The 23,032-nt window shown below is 41.0% G+C and overlaps 1 protein-coding gene across 2 annotated transcripts in view; it reads right to left on the reverse strand.

The window, feature by feature from the left end:
• The window catches only part of rspry1 (ring finger and SPRY domain containing 1), a 58,782-nt gene extending 41,351 nt beyond the window's left edge, over window positions 1-17,431 (reverse strand). The window contains exons 1-2 of one of the 2 annotated variants that reach the window (XM_020513886.2): window positions 16,572-17,427; window positions 5,149-5,201 (exon numbers count right to left, since the gene is read on the reverse strand). In XM_020513886.2, the coding sequence (XP_020369475.1) occupies window positions 5,149-5,201; window positions 16,572-17,008 (490 nt within the window). In that variant the 5' untranslated portion in view covers window positions 17,009-17,427. Of the gene's footprint in view, window positions 1-5,148; window positions 5,202-16,571 lie in introns of both variants that reach the window. The other variant, XM_048605694.1, reaches the window with a different exon arrangement.
• Window positions 17,432-23,032: the final 5,601 nt, after the last annotated feature.

Consider the following 23,032-nt stretch of genomic DNA (forward strand, 5'->3'; position numbering starts at 1 on the left):
TAGTGGTAAATAGTGAGGAAGATAGCCATTAACTGCAGGAGGATATCAACTATTTGTTCAGGCAGGCAGAGCAGTGACAAATGGAATTCAACCCAGAAAAGTATGAGATAATGCACTTGGAGAGCGTCAAGGTGGCAAAGAATTACAGAATGAATGGTAGGACCCTGGAAAGTACTGAAGATCAGAGGACTTCATGTTCTTTTGGGTTTCTTCTTCTCAATCTTAAATGGTCCACACCATATCCTCAAACTGATCCCTGGTATGTGTGGGGGTAGGTGGTTGGTCGTCGGTCATTAGGAACAGAGCTCCTGTGTTTATCCTGTCTAGTCTCATTAGAATTTTACAAGTTTTTTTACAGATTCTCAAACTTCCATTTTTATCATTGCTGGCAATTCTAAGTACCAAGAATCCTAACAGACTTTGTGCTAGTTTCCCAATATAGCATGGGGAAGAGATGATCTAGAGATACAAACAAATCTCTTCCATCCTTCTAAGGCCATAAAACGCTCTCTCTCCAATTTCCAAGATGGCAGCAGAGTAGGGCTCCTGAACCAGAGATCATCTGCTCCGATTGCTTTTCTTTTTCCCTTTTAAAAAACTTGTAAGATTTTCTTTCTAGTACATTCTGCAGGGAGGTCAGAGGCAGCAGCTGTGCCAGGAATGGCCGAGGAGTCCAGAGTGGGGACTTCGCCGGCAGCTACAAGGTGGATGGTGTGCCCAGGCAGAACTCTTGACAGTTGGAGGTGCCATGGATGCGGTTGGGCATCCAGAGTAGCACCAGGGTGGGGCTCTGGCGATGCGGCTGCTAGGTCTGGATGGCCACCAGCAGCAAGACAGACCAAGCCCTAAGCAACTACAGTGCCATGGCTAAGGAAGGACCATAATTTGGAACTTTTACTTGCTACTTGTATACGGAAAGAAAATGTAATGTTGGACTTTTAATTTATTTTCTACTTTTTAGCCACGATTATGTACCTACGCAGCATGACTGGCAACATCGTAAATTTTCGACTCTACCTCTGTATTCTTGTACTTGAGTGCACATGACAATAAAAAGGTATTTCTAAAACTAATGCTGCTTTTTTTTTTAAAAAAAAAAAAAACTCAAGACAGCTACATTACATGAAAGAAAATTCTATACTGAGGCATAGACCTCACTTGCACCATCACCTCAAATCAAATGTGAACAAACATGCTAAAAATCACACAACAGAGTTTGGAATACAACATAATACCCTATTTATTATAACTCACTAGTTTTGCTGCTCCATTCCACATTTGATAAACTTCAATATTTATACAGAATTAAATGCACTTTTTTTAAAATTTACAGCATGGTGGTCTGATAATGGCTTTAAAAATGTTACAAAGTTATGTACATATACACTGAAAATAATTACAAAGTACTTGGACTCAATTAAATGCCATCGATTCAACTATCACTAGTTCGGCTCAACCTTGATGCAAGTTGTTCAAATTATGTCTCAGTTTAAATTTGTCAATCATTTTAATTTTCTCTTATTTCAAATAATTGCATTAAAAAAAAAACAAAAAACAACTTAAAACCTTATTGAATTTCAGTAGACTACTTTGATTTCCTTTCTAGGAACTACTAATATATGATGGGGTATAGATGCCTTTGGTCAGTCATCACTAACATGGCTCAAGTGACTCAACTCCTTGGATCAATCTGGACATCACTAGGCAATTCAACAATGGAGAACATTACAAGTAACCCCAATGCTAAGTTCAACTTGTTCAAATACATAGGCCTAGCAGAGAAAAAAAAAAAAAAAAAAAAAAAAAAAATAATCAGCAGCAAGAACACTGCCCAATATTTTCCTCTCCATCATCCAACATCAGAATGTCAACCAAAGCATGATCACTAACTGTTGTAACTTAAAATTCGGTAACCCCATCCATAGAGGAAAGCTGAATTTGGAAGATTCATGATCTGTATGGCTTATTAACACACAACTTAAACCGACTGAACTAGGAGGACTTAAAAATTCAGCATTATTGAAACCAGAAGGAAAGAAGAGACATATTTTGCTCTAAGTGGATATTAAGACAATCTACAAAGTCATTTGAAAGGGATATCTAATTTACCTATTTTTCATGCATATCAGAAAAAGAATGGGGAAAAGGGCATGGAAACTGGTCGTGACCAGTATTGACCTTTGAGGAATTAGCACAGTGTCAATGAGCCAAATAATTTGGAAGTCTGACTACATGATACGAATGTGGAAGTTAAGTCTAATACTTCAAGTTAAAGAACAAGAAAAGGAAAAACTGAATGAGTAACAATGGAAGTCCAACCATATTTTGCAATTGAATTAATCACACCATCTCCTAGCTAAATATACGCAAGTCTAACCTTAACAACTTACTGATAAGGCAGCTGATGAGTGGACTCTTCAGCATAGTATTTATGATTATTTGGAAAAGCACAGTTTGATTAGAAATAGTCAGCATGGCTTTGAGGGGGGCAGGTCATGCCTCACAAGCCTTATTGAATTCTTTGAGGATGTGACAAAACACATTGATGAAGGTAGAGCAGTGGATGTGGTGTATATGGATTTTAGCAAGGCATTTGACAAGTTTCCACATGGTAGGCTCATTCAGAAAGTAAGGAAGGCATGGGATTCAGGGAAATTTGGCTGTCTGGATACAAACCTGGCTGTCCAATAGAAGACAGGGGGTGATAATAGATGGAAAGTATTCAGCCTGGAGCTCGGTGACTAGCGATGTTCCGCAGGGATCTGTTCTGGGACCTCTGCTCTTTGTGATCTTTATAAATGACTTGGATGAGGCAGTGGAAGAGTGGGTTAGTAAGTTTGCCAATGACACAAAGGTTGATGGAGTTGTGAACCGCGTGGAGGGCTGTTGTAGGTTTTAATGGGACATTGACAGGATGCAGAGCTGGGCGAAGAAGTGGCAGATGGAATTCAACCCAGAAAAGTGTGAAGTGAATCAATTTGGAAGGTTGAATTTGAATGCAGAACACAGAATACAGGGTTAATGGCAGGATTCTTGGCTGTGTGGAGGAACAGAGGGATCTTGGGGTCCACGTCCATAGATCCCTCAAAGTTGCTCCCCAAGTTGATAGGGTTGTAAAGAAGACGTACGGTGTGTTGGCTTTCATTAGCAGGGGAATTGAGTTTAAGAGCTGCGAAGTTATGCTGCAGCTCTATAAAACTCTGGTTAGACCACACTTGGAATATTGTGTTCAGTTCTGGTCACCTCATTATAGAAAGGATGTAGAAGCTTTAGAGAGGGTGCAGAGGAGATTTACCAGGATACTGCCTGGACTGGAGAGCAGGTCTTATGAGGAAAGGTTGAGGAAGCTAGGGCTTTTTTCCTTGGAGCGAAGAAGGATGAGAGGCGACTTGATAGAGGTGTACAAGATGATGAGAGGCATAGATAGAGTGGATAGTCAGAGACTTTTTCCCAGGGTGGAAATGACTATTATGAGGGGGCATAATTTTAAGGTGATTGGAGGAAGGTATAGGGGAGATGTCAGAGGTAGGTTCTTCACAGAGTGGTGGGCATGTAGAATGCGCTGCCGGCAGTGGTAATGGAGTCAGACACTAGAGACTTTTAAACGACTCTTGGATAGGCACATGGAGGATAGTAAAATGTAGGGTATGCAGGGTAGATTGATCTTAGTAGGATAATAGATCGGCACAACATCGTGGGCTGAAGGCCCTGTACTGTGCTGTAATGTTTTATACCAATATTAGCTCTAAATTAAGATGTCTGATTCCGAAGTCCAGCAATTAAACTAGCCCAATGTAAAATCAATACTTAGCAGAATACCCCAAGGAGCACTTAAGGAAAATTGCATTCCCGAAAGCTGGAAGTAGACTTCGAATTTCATTCTGATTCACTCCAGTTGCCAGGAACAATTTTCCCTGCTCTTACAAACTTTGTTGCTTTCTGGAATATAGTTTATTCGGGAGCAATTGATCTTCCCCTTGAATACATGCCACTGCTCATCGACCATCCCATCTTTTAGTCTTCCTGCCTAGACCACTTGGGCCATATCTGCCCTCATGCAATATTGCATGCTATTTTCCTCACTCTCCAACTGATTCTGAAATTCTAGCATGCTGCGGTCACTCTTCCCTAGAAGACCCTTTACCATGAGATCATTCATTAATCCCGCCTCCTTACACAATACCTAATCATAATAGCCCCAGTGGGTTCCAAATAGGGGTTCAACAAATACTCTCATACATTCAATCAACTCCAATTCGAGATTACCTTTGCCAGCTTAAATTTATCCAGTCTATATGCATACTAAAATCACCCATAATTATGGCTGTATCTTTCTTAAAAACCCTCTGCATTTCCTGGTTTAATTACTGTGCCCCACTACAGGACTTGCTTTTGGGGGACCTATATATTACCCCCATCTGGGACTTCCTTCCCTTGCTACTTCTTAGCTCTATCCAACCTGATTGAACATGCTGATATCATTTCTCACGACAGACTAACCAGAGACAGTTGTTCTTAACCAGAGGAGAGGAGTCACAATTAGTATTAACACCATGAATTAGTTAGGGCCACATAGACTGATTAAGAGCTGTTAGCATGTAAATAAAAGTGAGAAAACCATAATATCTAGCTCCAGTAGGTTTCCTGTCAGATAATTCACCAAGGAGAGGGGAGGGGAAGAGGAGGGGAGCTTGAGAGCGAGAATAAACAGGACGAATGACAAATTACCAATAACCACTTCTGTATTTAAATCAGGTTCAGAGCATCCTGCCCACTTTAGTCAACTGAACATCAAATGAATAAAAAAAAACTTTACCAAAAAAAAAAGCTGCCATTTAAATTAGAATTGTTTCCTCAGATAAAAATATCATTGCACTGGCAGTAATAAAATTACCGAATGTTAAATAAAACTGAAAAAACTACAGATGCTGTAAGTCAGAGGCAGAAGTAGAAACTGCTGGAAAAGCTCAGCAGGTCTGGCAGCATCTGTGGAGAGAAATTAGAGTTAACGTCACTCAATCTGAAACGTTAACTCTGATTTCTCTCCATAAGTGCTGTTAGACCTGCTGAGCTTTTCCAGAAATTTCTACTTCTGTTACTCAATGTCATTTTGTCTCTATTTCAGAGTTTGTTCAGTCTAGTAGTTACCTGTTTCTGCCATTTCGTGCAAGGTGATCATTGAATACGGTGGTTCTTGGTCACTGAAAGAAACAAACAAGATTCTCAGCATATTGTTATGGTCCATATTTTTCTGGTTAGAAAATTAAAAAGACAGCCAGCAGAAATCGGTAATATGAAGCTTTGGCAAAAAAAAAATTCCCCTTGGTTAAGGATTTACTTCAATTTTTAAGATTTAAAAAAAAAACACCTGGAAGTGCTATTTCTTAACCAAATGACTCTGCCACCAAATCACCGTGAATGTTTTTAAAACTATTAACCACCACCACTAGTAATCACTTGCACAATTAAAAATTTACATGTGAAGTCCATTAGGGGCCATCAAAGAGTTGGGGGTGTTGGGGAGAGAGTGCAAGGGGCCAACTGTAATATACAAATTGAATTTTGGACCACTGTTCTTTTTGCACTCTGCTATAAAGTTAATTTTCACCTTTCCAAATCTTCTTAGCAAGAAGTGAATTAATAAATTGAAGGTCAACATAATTAAAAATGACTACTATTTCAAATGACTCATCTCTTACACCTAAGATAAAACGAATCAAGTTAGCAAACTAAGCACTTTTTTTACCTAAAGGAATAGAAGCATTCAGATTTGCCAAACAGGCTGCTAAAATATTTAGCGTGTTAGTTGGGGGAGTTCAAATGCCATTGTTGAAACGCAGCTTCAAGTAAAGATATTAAAGGATTTATTTTCCAATCTTTTCAAACTGAAAATTGGCTAACACTGGTTTGTTTCTGCTGCTTAAAAGCACAGACTTCCGCTGTGGTTTGCTTCAAAAACATCTCATGACAGGTTTTTGCCTGCTGATTTGTTCATCAGCATTAACAAGTCTTAAATTACCTTGCATCCTGTAAAAGAAATAGTATCCCAATGACAAGTCTGGCAGCGGATTGCAGGCATTATTGATGTAAATTACATGGCTAGTTCTGTTAAGTTGCCAAAACTACTGCATTAGCAAGAAAGGATTATAAGCTTATGTCCCCCCACCAAATTTAAGGGTCAGGAACAGCAAGCAAGAATTGTCTAAGGATAAGAGTCAAAGCAGTTGCTGTCTACATAACAAACCACTGCAACCACTGGTTCTATAGCATCAATGGCAAAAGATAGAGAAGCATGCTCCCTGCCACTATGCCCCCCGCAAGCTGTGAATGTGGTTTGGCACACAAAAGTATCATGGCATTGTGTTAGATCACTTTCAATACATCATATGCTTAATACTTCCAAAACAGATACGCAAATGCAGCATTAGAAACTGCAATACAATGCACCCTGTCCTTCTCTTTTCTGTAAATTAAAGGACGAACTATGGCACTCCTTTCCCATTGTCTTGGCACCTAGCTGAGACTTTCTTAAAGAAAAGAAAAAAAAAGTGAACACTATAGACTCTTCTCCTCAATAGACATGTTCATATAAATCCAAGCCATTATGCCACGTGCACGTTGTCAATGTCCATTTAAATTCATATTTCAGCAAGAAGCACCTAACAGTATTTTCTAGATATAAGCACAAGTACCAAATCCAATTATAATGTTTTAAACAGTCACACTGGAGTAACAGGAAGAGGTCTTAAATTTCCCAGTACTGTAACTGCATGAGCCAGAATTATAATAAACTTAATAGCAAATACATCGCAGAAAAAAATCTTGAGATGCCAGGATGCGGAAGTAAAACATCACAATATCAACCCATCTGGATGGCAGCCAAACAGGTTTTGGTCACAGACAGCATTGGATGACCGCAACCTTATGGGCTGTGCAAGACAGAAGGTAGGCCAGGTACGTGACAAAATAGACAAGTTCAGAGGTACAGCATGGATTAAGATTTCAACAGATGAGCTAGGCCAGTAATATAACTAACCCTGATTAATTAATTATTAAAGCGCTTGCAGTTCAATACGAGCAAGAACTCCAGTATGGCTATTTTCACAGCAAACTTCTTCATAAAAGGTACTAAGAGAGAGGAGCAGGCCAGTCAGCCTTCAATCAAAAAGACCATGGTTAATTTCATTGGCGTTGTGGCACTTTCCTGCTTGCCTCTCCCAATTCTCAATTCCTCTGTAGATCTGTCCAAATCAGCCTTGACTATCTTCTCTGGTGAAGAGAATGCCAAGAAAGACCACCCTCAGAAATTCAACTCAAAGACCATTTATTTTTACATTTTGCAACCTGTTCCAGATTGCCCAACAAAGGGGAACATTCTCAGCGTCCAACCTATCAATCCCCCTCAGAATTTCATCAGTTCTCATTCTTCTATACTCCAAATAATATGGGTCCAGGCTGCCCCATTTTTCCCCTCAATGGAAAGGCCTTCATCTCAGGAATTAGCTTTGCGAACCTTCTGAAATACCTCCAATGCAACTGTACCTCTTCCTAGATAAGTAGGCCAAAATTGTACACAACATTGCAGCTGCAGTTGCACCAGTGATTTGTATACGTCAAGCAAGACTTCTGCACTTGCATACTCTATTCTTCTTGCAACGAAGGCTAACATTTCATTTGCCTAATTATTTTTTGTAGCGACATACAAACTTTGTTATTCACGTACAAGAGCACCCAGATCATTATATACTACAATTGCCTTGTTTCGCTTTATTTGTCTAATATTTTGATTTTCCATTCTTCCAACTAAAAAGGTAGTTAATATCCCTGTTATACTCCATTTGCTAAAATCTTTTGCCCACTTTCTTTAACCCTTTACAGACTTATCCTTAACTTGTTTGTCTGCTTTTCTTTTCTAGCCTAACAAATGTAGTGGTGTAGTGCACCCTGTACAGTTACAGCCTCCAGCACCAATTCCTATGGACTCCGCCAGTCAGTCCACTGAAGTTCCTTTTTATCCACCCTATTTGCTTCATCCTGAAAAGAATTTTAATAATTTGCCAATTTTTTTTATTCTCTTGTGAAATATGGATGTGGTCATTGCTGGGGAGCCAGCATTTATTACCCATCCCTATTGCCCTTGAGAAGGTGAGGAAAAGCTGCGTTCTTGAACAGCTGCAGTCCACATGCTATAGGTAGATCCACAATGCCCCAAGGAAGGAATTCCAGATTTTTGAGCCAGTGAGCGACAGGATGGTGATATATTCCCAAGTCAGCATGGTGAGTGGCTTGGAGAGGAATTTGAAGGTGGCAACATCCCCATGTACAATTTGTCCTAAAATTTAAGAGTGAACAATCATGTTATGGGTGTTTTAAACCTACCAATTCACTAAAATATTCTTCATTATCAATAAATTATTTAATGGATGCAAAATATCCATCACAAACATCAAAATATATGTGCAAAGATCACTTCCTCCAAACTCAAGTTTCATAACCTCCACGCTCATGCTTTGAATAGGTCTTCAGCTGCAGCAGTCTGACTAAAAAACAAACCCTGAACCACCCCAAGTAGACTCAAGTAGTAAATCAGATTGTGGCAATGGACATCTGTGATAAGTTTCAGAGAAAAGTTAGTGCTAACACACTTATCTGCAAATGTTGCATCAAAATGGCAGCAGTAAATCAAACTTTTAATTGGTAAAATTGCAGTCTAACCTACAAGTCATTTGAGAATTTAAGATTTATTTTTGGAAACGAATTCACCTCGAGTTCGGCATTTTACTTCTAAGAAGCCACACTTAATGGGAACGTGTCTTCCACATTAATTTTTTGGGCTAGCATGAAATTATAAACACTTTGTTCAAAATATTTGGTTACTAACTGCAAGAGATATTCACATCGATGCCAACCAAAAATGTTGAAAAGAAAAGCTACAGCTAGTCCCTACACCTCAGAGAGATGCAGAAATATCAGCTTAGCTTTCCACTTCCCATCGTAATTCAAATCACTGCCAGAAGCGTGTAAGGATGCTCAGTAAGCCTAGAGCACACTTATAGTCGAATAACTGACACTCACCTTATATGCAGAAAATAGTTTCAGCACAATACCACATCTCAAATCCAGAAACCAAGGAACCAGATTGCACTTGTTCTTAACCCACTTCCATTATTTCAGACTACCAGCATTGACAACATTTTATTTTCGTTCTGGCATCTGACCTACACATTCAAACAGTAACCAACCTCTTCAGTAGTTACCCTGCAACAAATATAATGTTTTTAATTCAAATTTAATTTGAAATGAAACAGTAGAATGTTAGAAGTATCACTGCAAATTTAAAGTTAATTAGAGTCTAACTCACTTGGCAGCATTCTTACGGAGGTCAAATTTTGTGGACTGTAATTCTAAGAGACTTGGAAACATGATCAAGGCTAAGACTTGAATGAGAAAAAAACAAATGTTGCATTGCAGAATTCAATAGTTCAGCCAAAAAGTTCAAATCAAGATCCTGGCTACTGCTGTTTCAAATGAACAGAGAAGACATGATGTTATCTGAAGAGAGAAAGATTACACTTAACACAGGAGGACTATGCCAACATACAATAGAGTAACCAAATGATTGTGATTGGCAAATAAACTGCAAATAGCTAACAAATGGTACATTTTGAAATAACAGGTAATTTACTCCTTGCAAAATAAGCGTCTAAAAGGGTAGTGGAGCAGAAAGACCGAAGAAAGAGAGGATAAAGTTGAGATCAGTGAAAGTTGTTACCTGTAAATAATGCTATATAAAATAAACTCCTTGGGCTCATTTCTAGAAAGATAAATTAAATAGCGCATCTTATATTAACCTTGTCAAAAACCTGGTTAGCTCATACCCAGGTACAGTGTGCAGTTTGGGTCACCATATGGAGAGAGACTGGAGAAGGTGGGTAAAGTTTAAATGAACGATAAGCAAAAGGAAAGTGTACCATCTATTAAAAGCTGAATAAATGTGGAGGTATTGCATTTTTGTAAAACAAACAAGGGCAGGACTTACACAGTTAGTGGTAACGCCTTGGGTAGTGTTGCCTAACAAAGATCTGGGGGTTCATGTACGTAGCTAAGATTTGCATCACAGGTATACAGGGTGGTTATGAAGACAGTTAGCACACTTGCCTTCTATACTCAAAGGTCTGAGCAATGGAGTTCGGACATCACGTGAGGTTGTCCAGGACTGTGTGCAGTTCTGGTCATCCCGTTGTGGGAAGGATATTATTAAACTGGAGGGGGTTCAGAAAAGATTTTCCAGGATGTTACCAGGACTGGAGGGTTTCAGTTATGAGGAGAGGCTGGGTAGGTTGGGACTTTATTCTCTGGAGCAAAGGAGGTTGAGGGGTGACCTTTTTGAGATTTATAAAATCACAAGGGGCATAGATAAGACAAATAGCAAAAAGCCTTTTCCCTAGGGTAGGAGAGTTCAAAACTAGAAGGCATATTTTTAAGATGAGAGGAGAAAGATTTCAAACGGATGAGGGGCAACTTTTTTTTTTAAAAATAGAGAGTGGTTAATGTGTGTGATGAACGCCAGAGGAAGTGACAGATGCAAGTACAGTTAGAACATTTAAAAAGACACTTGGACAGATACACGAACAGGAAAGGGATATGGGACTAATTTAGTTTAGGAAACTTGGGTGGCAAGTGCAAGTTAGACCAAAGGGTCTGTTTCCGTACTGTATGACTATGACTAGGTGTCATTGCTGCAGAAAACAGGAGGAGCTAAATGGATAGATCTGTTTAATGATAATCAAAAGGCTTAAGGGGTAGGTAAAGTTGGTGTTTCCACTTGGAGGCAAGACCAGAACTACTGGTCATAAACAGTTACTCAAAGGTTCAACAGGAAATTCAGAAGGAATTTTGCTATCCAGAGAATGGTTAGAATGGAACAATTAAAAGTAGAGATGGGAAGGGAAGAAAGGAATAGCAAGTTATGTTGATGGGGGTTAGATAAAGTAAATGAGAGGTGGTTCATCTGTTGCACAAGGATCTGTTTGGCTATATGGCCTGTTTTCAATGCCGTAAACACTGTGCAAGAAATCACAGTCCAAGTGTTTCACAAACATAGAAGGTATGCTATGAAAGATAAAAATGTTACATTTGGGGGGAAAAAAATCAGCAGCACTCAAACACACGTTAACAACCCTTGTTCAGGAGCCAGCATAAGTTCTGAAACAGTATTTCATGTATTAGGATAATGTTTGCACACAAGTCATTATTAACTCTTCACATGCTTTATTTATCCAAGTATAAAATAGGTTATTAGCTTTAGATAATGTTGACCCATATAACAGTCTTTTACAGCCCTACAAAGCTACCATTTCATAGAACACAGATCAGAAACAAGCTTAATTGCTCTAGACCAACACATCTGCTAGATAAGTTTTCCAATCTAAAATTACATTTTAACCACCTGACCCCCTCCCCAACCACCCGACATACCTGTATCTTAGTCATCTTTATGACTTAGTACTGGCGACTGGCACATAGAACACAGAACTGCACAGCTGAGGAACAGTTCCCTTGGCCCATGAAGTTGTGCCGAACATGATGCCAAATGAAACTAGTCCCTTCTGCCTTCCCTTTGTCCACAGCCCTCCATTCCTTGCACATTTATGTGCTTATCCAGAAGTCCCTTAAATACCCTCATCATATCTGCCTCCACTACCATCCCTGGCAGGGTGCTACAAACTCCTACCACTCTGTAGGAAACTTGCCCCTCATGTCTTCTTTGACCTTTCCCCCCTAACCTTAAATGCATGCCCCTTGTATTAGACATTTCAACTCTGGGAAAACGATTCTGACCATCAACCCTATCTATGCATCTCATACTTTTATAAACGTCTAATCAAGCCTCCCCTCAGCCTCTGCCACTCAAGAGAAAACAACCCGAGCTTTTCTAGCCTCTCCTTATATGTCATACTCTCTAATCCAGGCAGCATCCTGGTAAAACTCTTCTGCACCCTCTCCAAAGCCTCCACATCCTTCCTGCAATGTGGCAAACAGAACTGAACACAATACTATAAGTGTGGCTTAACCAAAGCCTTATAAAGTTGCAACATGACATCCTAAGTCTTGTATTCAATTCCCCAGCCAAAAAAGGCAACCATGCCGTACGCCTTCATTACCACCCTATCTACTTGCGTGGCCATTTTCAGGGAGCTATGGACTTGAACTCCAAAATCCTTCTGTACATCAATGCTGTTCAGATTCCTGCCATTAACTGTATACTTTTCCTTAACATTTGATCTCCCAAAATGCAGCACCTCACACGCCTTAAACTCCATCTACCATTTCTCCGTCAATATCTGCAATTGATCTATACTCCGCTGTATCCTTTGACAACTTTCTACACTATCCACAACTCCAACCTTTGTATTGTCTGCAAACTTACTAACTCACCCATCTATATGTTCATCCAAGTCATTTATGTATAATCACAAACAGCAGAGGTCCCAGTATGGATCCGTGCAGAACACCGCTATCATAAACCTCCAGCCTGAAAAACACCCTTCCACCACTACCATCCGTCTTCTATGCGCAAATCAATTCTGAATCCACTTGGCCAAGTCACTGTGGGTCCCATGCATCTTAATCTTCTGGATGAGCCTACCATGGAGGGACCTTGTTGATAGCCTTATTAAAATCCATGCAAACAACATCCTCATCGATCATCTTCATCGCCTCTAAAAATTCAATCAAGTTAGCAAGACATGGCCTGCACAAAGCCGTGCTGACTGTCCTTAATTAGGCCATGCTTTTCCAAATGTGCATAAATTCAATCCCTAAGAATTCTCTCCAATGGCTCTCCAACCACCGGCGAGACTCACTGGTCTGCAGTTTCCTGGATTATCCTTATATCCCTTCTTTTACACAAGAACAACATTACCTAGTTGTCAGGGCTCCAGGGCCTCTCCAGTGGCTAGTGAGAATATAAATATCTTGGTCAAGGCCCAAGCAATCTCCTCTCTTACCTCTCGCAATAGCCTGGGGTAGATACCATTGGGCCTGGGGACTCATCCACCTTAATGCTCTCAAAAGATCCAACACCACTTCCTCCTCGATCCAAAAATGCCTAGCATATTACTTTGTTCCACATAAATCTCACTATCCTTTATACTGTTTTCCTGGGTGAAGTACACACTTAGGATCTCACCCACATTCTCTGCCTCCAAGCACAGGCTCCCTCCTGTATCCTTGAGTGATTGAGTACAGTTGGCATAGTTGAGAGATTCGACTTTCTGCTCCAAGCTTTGCATGCAACAATTTCCACGTTTTCACCACTTTGTTTAGAGAAATGGCAACTATCCTGAAAGGCAACTATCACCTAGCTCCATGAGGGAGAAAAGTTGTTACATAACTCGAGGGACATGGGGCAGGGCAATTAGGCAGCCCTCAAACAGTGCAAGGATTGAATTCATGCTGTTGATGTCATTCCATACAACACATTCCAGCCAACTGTGCTAAACGGCTCCCAAATGACATTTCAAAATTCTCCCAAGTTCTTTGCTTGAGCTATTTTGACAACACATCTCAACTAGAAAAACTGGGTAACGAGGTAATTTGGCAACAGCAGCAGTTTGTATATCCTTCCCAAAATTAAAAAAGGTAATACTGCACTAAAAATAAAAGCAATTCAAGACTCAAAGGCAACATTACAAATAAAATGCAATTTACATACACTAATCAGATGAATATTTACAGACTAAAGTGCCATAAACCCAAGTGTTGTAACTCATGTTACAGCTTGAACATGCTTTTTAACTGACCTATTGCAAATTATGACTCAAATCGTTAATGCCAAAACAGCCGATTTGCTCAGATAAAAATGCAATCCTGTGTAAACAAAGTCTGCAAATACACCACAACCTGCTGGGTGGGGTTATGACTAGCTCAGCATTTATAAATCAGCCACTAGAGCACTACTGTGGGACTTAAGGATTCAGCTAAAATGTGCCCCTTTCACATTACAAGGATTGGTTTGGACATCTTCAACATACAAGAACACAAAACACAAGAACAGGAGTTGACACGGTCTGGTGGACCTGCTTGACTTAACACAATCACAACTTTGGACTTGGACTCCACTTTCCTGCTTGCCTCCCACACCATTGGTTCCAAGACATCAAAAAAAAAGTTTTCCCCAGCCTTAAAAATATTCAAGACGGACTATGTACACCCTCCAGGGTTAAAGATTAGGTTCTTTTTAAATGAGGAAGTGGCTAATCTCAAGCCGAAACAATTATAGAGTCATAACTTAAAAATAAGGGGTCACGAGGTTAAATTATAAATGAGAAAACATTTTTCACTGTTGAGTGTCTTTGGAATTCTTATGCTCAAAACTCAGTGGATGTAGAATCTTTAAACACTTAAAAGGCAGAAGTAGATAAAATTCTTGACTTCTAAGGGATGAAAAATTATTGGGGCCCTGCAGGAACATTGACAAGGTTATCAATCAGATCAGCCATGATATTACTGAATGGCAGAGCAGATGAGAAGGACAAGGGGCCTACACTTGTTCTTTATTTGGATAACCCTTACTCCAAGACAGTTTAGATTTTAGATTCATCAGATGTCAAAGCAATCTCAGCATTCGTCCTTTCAAGCCACATCAGAATTTTATATGTTTCAATGACAGTGTCACACATTCTCCTACATTCTGTAGAATACCTGACCAATTTATTCAACATATCATAAGACAACTCTCATACAAGAAACTAATGCAATGAACCTTGGCTATATTTGTTCCCAAACCAGCTACTAGTTTTCCTAATATAAAACAAAGAACTGCAGGTGCTGGGAACCAGAAACAAAAAGTGCTACTGAAACTCAGGTGGTCTGTAGCATCTATAGAGAGACACTGCCGGTCCCTGTACCAGATATCATTCCTTATCTAGGGAGGCAAAACTGCACAGGTCTTCAGTTGTGGTTCTAAATTCCTATACAATATTTTTAATCTTGCAAAGGCCAACATGCCACTTGCCTTTCTGTCGATTGTACTTGCATGCTAATTTTGAGTGCATCTTGTAGGTGTATACCCAAGTCTCTGAACATCAACATTTACAAGTTTCACACTACACTCTGGTTTTCTATTTTGATGACCATAGTTCCCCACAACGTACTCCATCTGCCAACTCACTGACCCATCTACAAATACTTTTCAGAATCTGTCCCCTCTGCAGTTTACACCACCACCTAGCTTTATCATCTACAAACTTGGATGTATTATGTCCCAATTACCTGTCATTAATATAAATTGCAATTTATATAATTTTTGTGGCACATTCCTAGCCACAGCCAGTCAGCCTGAAACACGCCAGTTCCAAATCTCCATGCACAGTAACATACTACCCCCAAACTCCATGAGCCCCTATCTTGTGCATTGACTGCATGTGGTGCCTTGAACGCCTTTTTGTAATTCAGACAAAACATCTACTGGCTCCCCCTTAATCCAACTCGGCTGTTATATTCTCAAAAGGTTCTTAAGTAGTACAGAATCGGAGAAGTTCTAGAGTGTAGAAGGTAGCTATTCAGCCCAGTGAGTCCTAACCAAACCTCAAAGAGGATCCCACTGAGACTCACCTCCACAGACTATCACTGTAATCATGCATTTCCCATGGCTAATCCACCAAGCCTGCACATCTTTGGACTTTTAGGAGGAAACCCACACAGATATGGCAAAAACATGCGAACGCTTCACACAGACAGTCAACCAAGGGTAGAATCGAACCCAAGTCTCTGGTGCCTTGAGGCAGCAGTCCCAACCACTGAGCCATGGTGCCTTTTTTTTTGTAAGCCATACCTTGATCACACTAGGATTTTCTTGTTACATTGTTAAGATTTCTTTTCACATCCTAGAAAAAATGCCAGTGCTTTCCTGACAACTGGTATCAACATAACCAACCTGCAGTTTTCAGTTATATCTGTCACCTTGATTACTCAACTTTGCCAACTTCTACATGGCTAGGACGATTCCAGATTCCGGCAGCGGGATTTCAAGAAAAGATTCTTTTTGTAAAGAATCTCAGGATATAGGGTCAGATCCTGGAAGATTTGTCAGACTTCAGTTGCTTGAATTTTTCTAGTACCTTCTGCCCAAACTAGTTAATTTTACTACTGCTCTCCTCAACCAAAACATTCAGGGTTTTAAAACTGCCATACAAGCCGATTATAAAACGTTCTGGGTAATGCTGCTGCACAAGCCACATTTGCAGTTCTGAAAGAAACTGCAAATTTGACTGATGGATTTATGACAAAAGACAACTCAACTTTTAAGTTATTAAAAAAAAGGCAAAGCACATTATATCTGACACTCGAGTACGTATTGAAGTATACGGATGGAAAAAAAAGATTGAACAACATGACCAGGGGAGCGAAACCTTTGTTGAGTTGTGGGATTAAAGCCAATCAACGTAAAGGGTTTTCCAGAAATTCCCTGCGGATGGGGAGACAAGGTAGCGAGCAAGCCCAGTGGGGTCGGAGATCCGAGTCTGGGAGATGGAGGAAGGGAGAGAGAACTGAGCGCTGCCACTTACTTGTCCACCAGCGTACGAATGACAGCCAGGGTATCCAGCACCAGGCCGTCCACATTCTGCTTCTTTCTCCGAGGTTCGTGGGGGCCCCGTCCCCTTCTGGGCGGCCTGACCGGGTCCCGGGAGCGGCTCCTGGGCTCGCCCTCAGCATTGTTGCTGTGGTGCTGAGAGTGGTGGCGGTGATGCGAGGAGGAAGACGACGACGACAAGAGGGGAGGCGGGTGCCCCCGACGCTCAGCCACTCCGAGCTCGCCCGGGGGACCCGGGTTCTCCTCGGCGTCGCTACCGTCCCGGCACACACAGCTGTTGCCCATCCGGCTGGCGGCGGCGGCGGCAGCGGCAGCAACGGCAGCAGCAACGCCGGGCGACTCCGGGGAAAGCAGTAACCCTCTCACCAGGCTCCGAGTAGCGTGGAAGATGGTCCAGGCTACAACGATCATCTAGGAAGGCCGCCGCCGCGACACGGTCACCATCCTGTTTCCCGGGGGAGGGGAAACGCCGCCTTCTCAGTCCCGCTCTAACCGGAGGCACAGCACCAGACCGACCGCCATCTTAACTCCGCCACCGAAACCGACGGACGGTGGGCAGCCGCCGCCGCCGACATCTTTGTTTTTAAACAACAGCAGCCTTTTCTTCCCCCTACCCAAAAACAAGATCGGTATCAATCGCCGGACCAAATAATAACAACTCCTCGTCCCACCCCTTTTCTTCTTCCCGTTGCTGTTGATAGCACCAACGGATCCCGTCACCGACCAAATTGCTCACTCGCCCCTGCCCGGCCGCTGACGGTTTATTTGCAAAAGGCCCGCGCCGCTCCCCGAGCTGCCGGCCGCTCTGATTGGCTGCGGGTTTCCGTCTCACTCGCGGTCTCTTCCCCCGCACTCTCGGCAGGGGGCGCAGGGGTGGGTCACTGCGCATGCGCCCAGCTCCCGGCAGCCGTCGCCGCCTCCTCCTCCTCTTCCTTTGCGTCGGTTCGATCTTTTGGTTTCGACGTCAGTTTGAAGGGCGGCGGTCGTGCCTGCCAATTTTGTGAGTTAGGTTTGGGTCGTCGCCCGAGCGCATCGGTTCCCGAGCTTCTCCGCGAAGTCGCGGCAGAGCTTTTTTCAGGCAACTTTGCAGAATGTTCTCCCGCAGGGAACGGCGATGCTAGACCTAGCTTTAAGGAACAGGGGTAGAAGAGGCAAAGGGGGAAGCATTACAATGGTTGTGATTCTGTATCAGTAGGATTTAAGGTAGTCGTGCGGAAGGACGCAGATGGATCAGAAATAAAGGTTTTGAACAAGGGGAACTGAGTGGACACGCAGCCTGATTTTAATACGATGAGATAGGTTCTGACCAAAGTGGACTGGGGGCAGCTATTTGTCGGATAATCGATACTGGAACAGTGACGCTCAGACCAAAGATGTAGGAGTCATTCACCCCGTCAAGTCTGCTGCACCATTTCATGACGTTTGGCGGTACGGTGATAGTACCAGGGACTTAGATTTGATTCCAACCTTGGGCAACTGTCCGTGCATTCTCCCTGTATCTGTGTGGGTTTCCACTGGGTACGCTCCAGTTTCCTCCCACAGTCCAAAATATGTGCAGGTTATGTGGATTGGCCATGCTAAATATGGGGTTGCAAGGATAGAGGGTAGGAATCAGAGTGGGATGCTCTTCAGAGACTCAATGGGCCGAATGGCCTCTTTCTGCACAGTCGGGATTCTACAATTCTTTCATGCTAATGTTCAATTCATTTTCCTGCCTTTTCCCTATTACCTCAGATTTCCTTAATGAGTAAGATCTGTCTATCTCAGCCTTGAATATCCTTAACGACTCAGCCTTGACAGCCCTCTGTAGTAAACAGTTACGCAGATTTACCACTCAGAGAAGAAATCCCTCCTCACCTCTCTCTTATATGCATGACCTTTTATTCTGAGATTATGCCTTCTGTTCTAAGCTCTCCCACAAGGTGAAGCAACCTTTCTGCGTCCACCTTGTCAAGTTCTCTAAGAATTGCGTATATTTCAATAAGTTGTCTCTCATTCTCCTAAACTCCAACGCATACAGGCTGAACCTACCTGACTCTCATAAAAGAGTCCATCCATAGCCAGGATCGAACCTTCTCTGGACTGTCTCCAAAACCAGTACATCTTTCCTTGGATAAGTCGTTCACACTATTCCAGATATAGTCTAACTAATGCTTTGTATACCTTTAAGACCTTATTTTTATACTCCATTCTCATTCAAATAAAGGCCAACTTCACTGTTACCTACTGAACTTGTTTGCTAGATTTTCTTTGTAATTTATGCACAAGGACTCCTGAATCTTTTTGTGCTGTAGCTTTCTATATTCTTTCTCCATTTAAATAATTTTCAGCTCCTCTTGCCAAAGTGCAAAACCTCAGATTTTCCTACATTATAATCCATCTGCCAAGTTGTTGCTTACTTACTAAACCCATCTATATCTTATGCAGACTCTTTCTGTCGTCCTCTCCACTTGCTTCCCCAATTATTTTTGTGTCAGCCGCAAACTTGGCAATTGCACATTCAGCTTCCTCATCCAAGATACTGTATATTGTGAATAATTGTTGCCCAACACTGACCACTGTGGCACTCCACTAGTTATAGGTTACCATCCTGAAGATCCCATCTTATCTCAAATCCCTCTCTTCTATTCGTTAGTCTATCCATACTAATGTACGACCTCCAACACCATGAACTCTCATCTTATTATGTAGCCTAATACGTGGTGCTTTGCCCTGCTTGGTACTCCTCAAAGAATTCTAATAAATTTATCAGGCTTGATTTCCCCTTCATGAAGGAGCAAATTACTGCAGATGCTGGAATCTGTACTGAAATCAATAAATGCTGGTGATCACATGGGGTCAGACAGCATCCATGGAGGGAGTCTAGATGACTCTGATTCAGAGCTCTGCATCAGAGTCATCTAGACCTCAAGCTGGGTCTATCTCCATGGATGCTGTCTGACCCACTGTGATCTCCAGCATTTGTTGTTTTCCCCTTCATTAAGCCTTGCTGACTCTGCTTGATTAAATTATGTGCCCTTGCAGTGAAAGTGTCCCTTCCGCTGAACTGGGAGGCTCACGTTCAAGTCACACCTGGTCCAGATCTGTGTCATAATATCTCTGAACCGGTTGATTAGAAAAATAGGTTAAATTATGTATTTATAAATGCTCTGCTATTATATCCCTTATAACAATCTCTAACATTTTCCTAAAAACAGATGTTAAGATCTATAATTGCTAGTTTTTTTGTATCCTTTCCATTTTGAATAAAGCTGTTATATTGGCAGTTTCCAATCCTCTGTGACTTCCCCAGTATCCAAGGATTCCTGAAAGGTTATTGCCTGTATGCCCACTATCTCTGTAGCTGCTTCTTTTAATATCCTAGGATGTATCTCAACAGGTCCAGGGGACTTATTGGTCTTTACTCTGAGTGCTTTTTCTCTACTGATATTTATTCTCTCTCCCCTTTTTGCCTTTGATTATTTTGTATTTTGGAATGTTATTGTGATGACTGATGCAAAATATTTATTTAACTCCTCTACCATTTCCTGGTTCCACATTATTCATTCCACAGCCTTGTTCTCGAAGTGGCTTGTGTTCACTTAGATCTCTGTCTTCATTTTTATATATTTAAAGAAGCTCTTGCTATCCATCTTGATATTACTTGCAAGTTTACCCTCAATGTTTATTTTCTTGCTTTGCATCGATATTCTTTATTAGTTTTTAAAATTTTTCCAGTCCTCCGGATTACCATTAACCTTTGTCATGTTGTAATTTTTCTTTCAATTTTACTCTATCCTCAACTTCCCTGACTTATTCCCTTCCTGACTGGGATACAACAGTATTGTGAGCCATGAACTATTAGTTTAATGGTCTGCCATTGTACCTCAACCATCTTTACTGCTAAACACTTTTCCCAGTCCACTCCAGCTGGTTCTGTTCTCATTCTTTCATAATTATTGGGATACAATGGCCAATAGACCTAGACAACAAGGTGCAGAGCTGGATGAACACAGCAGGCCAAGCAGCATCATAGGAGCAAAAAGGCTGACATTTCGGGCCTAGACCCTTCATCAGAAAAATAGACCTAGATCATGTACTGGGGAAATGGGTTCAAATCCTGCCATGGCAGATAGTGGAATTTGAACTTGATAAAAATTTGGAATTGAGAGTCTAATGATGATATTGAAACCATTATTGATTGTTGGAAGCCCACCTCATTCACTAATGCCCTCCAGGGAATGAAACTGCCATCCTTACTTGGTCTGGCCTACATTTGTCTCCAGACCCACAGCAATCTGGTTGATTCTTAATTAGATAATTAGGGATGGGCAATACATGCTGGCCCAGCCAGTGGATACCATCATCCCATTCATGAATTTTTAAAAAAAACTTGTTATTAAGTTTAGCACAGTTGTTCCCAACTCAAGTTTCTCCCTCTCAAAAAAAGCTAAATTCCACCAGGTCACTGTTTCCTAGTGGATATTTTACTGATAGATCATTTATTAAACTTGCCTCATTATATGTTAGCAGATCCAAAAAACCTGGTCCCTGGTTGGATCCAAACATATTATTCCAGGGCAAACACTGAGAATACTGGAGAAACTCAGCAAGTCTGGCATCACCCACGGAGAGAGAAACAGAGTTAATGCTTTGATTCCTGTATGATTCTTCTTCAGGAAGTATAATTCAGGAACTAAACTTCAGTTCTCAAGTTGGGGAGATGCAGTTTTTCCTTTGCTTGCTTGTTTTGTATCTCCACACATACTTTTCTCCATTTGGGGAAGAGTGAGAAAGCATAGGAAGTATTAGAGGTTGATTGTCAAACTGAACCATGCATGAACATTCCTCTCATGGCCAACAATTCCTGAAATCAAACTTGGATCCAGAACCTCTGGCCAAGAAGCAGGTACTAACAACTGAGCTGTAGATCTTTTCTCTTTGACTGCTTTCAACTGATGGAACAATATGCTTGCAAATTCCGGCTGTGGAAAAGGATGTCATTCAAAAAAAAAGACAGACCCATGTTAGCTCATACAATCACTGTAAACGTGAGGACCACATGCTTCAAACTCCCACTTCATCACATCTTCTCTCCCCAACCATCACAATGTGAAACAACCTCTCTAATTTATGGCAACACAAACTTACTGTAAGGAAGTTACAAGATAGAAAAACCAGAAGTGCAACTAGTAAAATGAATATAATCTTGAGTTCTTATGGTGAGTCATTTTGCTGGCTATAGACTAATGTAAGCACCACATGGAAAGCCATGGGCTGGTATCTTAAAATAGCAATGCTGCTGCAAATATATATTTGGGAATACCATAGTCTAAGCTCTGTAAAAATAAATGACCTCAAGTCACAAAAAAAAACTACATAGATACAACTAAGAAATCTTTCAGTTCAACAGCATGGACTCTATATGTTAATAAGAAACAAATTTCTCTCTGCTCTATCAATTACAAATTAAGGTTGAGGCACGGATCGATGCCAACACTAATTTACATCTGATTGTAAATGTATTAATCTGTCTCATATACTTATCTCTGAATACTTTGTATTTGCTCCACTGTCCTTCCCTTGATGTTGTGGCAGTGCTGTTTTACTGTTAGAGGCTGCTGGTATTTTATTCAATGTGTAATTTTTCATGGATTACTATGATATTACAACCAAGCCTGTTCTCATTTGCCATTTAGAAATATATGTACTTTCTAGCAGAGGTACTGAGCTGAAACATGCAGCAGGAAACAAGAGCAGGCTCCCCCTGCATCACCGTGGTCAGTGACAGCAAGTGGATCATTTGCCCAGCTGAAATTAACTAGCTGAGCGCGGACCAAGCATCAAAGCTGGGACTCTTCGTTCAAAATGACATAACGCCTGGTGGTGCTCTTATCATGTCAAGCCATCGTTTTGCTAATATTCCAGTTTTACACAATTTTCACACCTTGTAGAACAAATATTTCAAATTTAGAAAAGCAAGGGGAATCCTCTTAATTGAAATTACAACTCCCTGTAGTGTCTACCTGATTTGCTTTAAATAAAACATGAGAACATAGTGTAACTAATTATCTCAAAGTAATTAATGCAAAGTAACTTACCTTGCATAATTATTTTGGGAAAAGTAATCATATTTGAAGCAGCAGCAACATTGGCCTGGATTTTGGAGTTAAAAAGCAGTGATACCTTCAATATTAGCTATTGTAACTGTGAAACTGACAACATCCAGACATTTGCAGCTAAATATGAAAATCCAATGGTTGCTGTCAGTGATTGCCATTTAATCAATAGGATGTGCAGTGAAATACTCGCAGATGGAAAATGTTTTGAAATAATAATTCATGTGAAATTACATCCTTCATATTATTATTTTGATGTAAAATCCTTGAAATTTACATTTTGTTGAATGTGGGGTAACTGAAGCTTTAAGAGCATGCTATGCAAAAACAATACCTT

This window comes from Rhincodon typus, chromosome 15 (assembly GCF_021869965.1).
Source record: "Rhincodon typus isolate 14 chromosome 15, sRhiTyp1.1, whole genome shotgun sequence".
NCBI lineage: Eukaryota > Metazoa > Chordata > Chondrichthyes > Orectolobiformes > Rhincodontidae > Rhincodon > Rhincodon typus.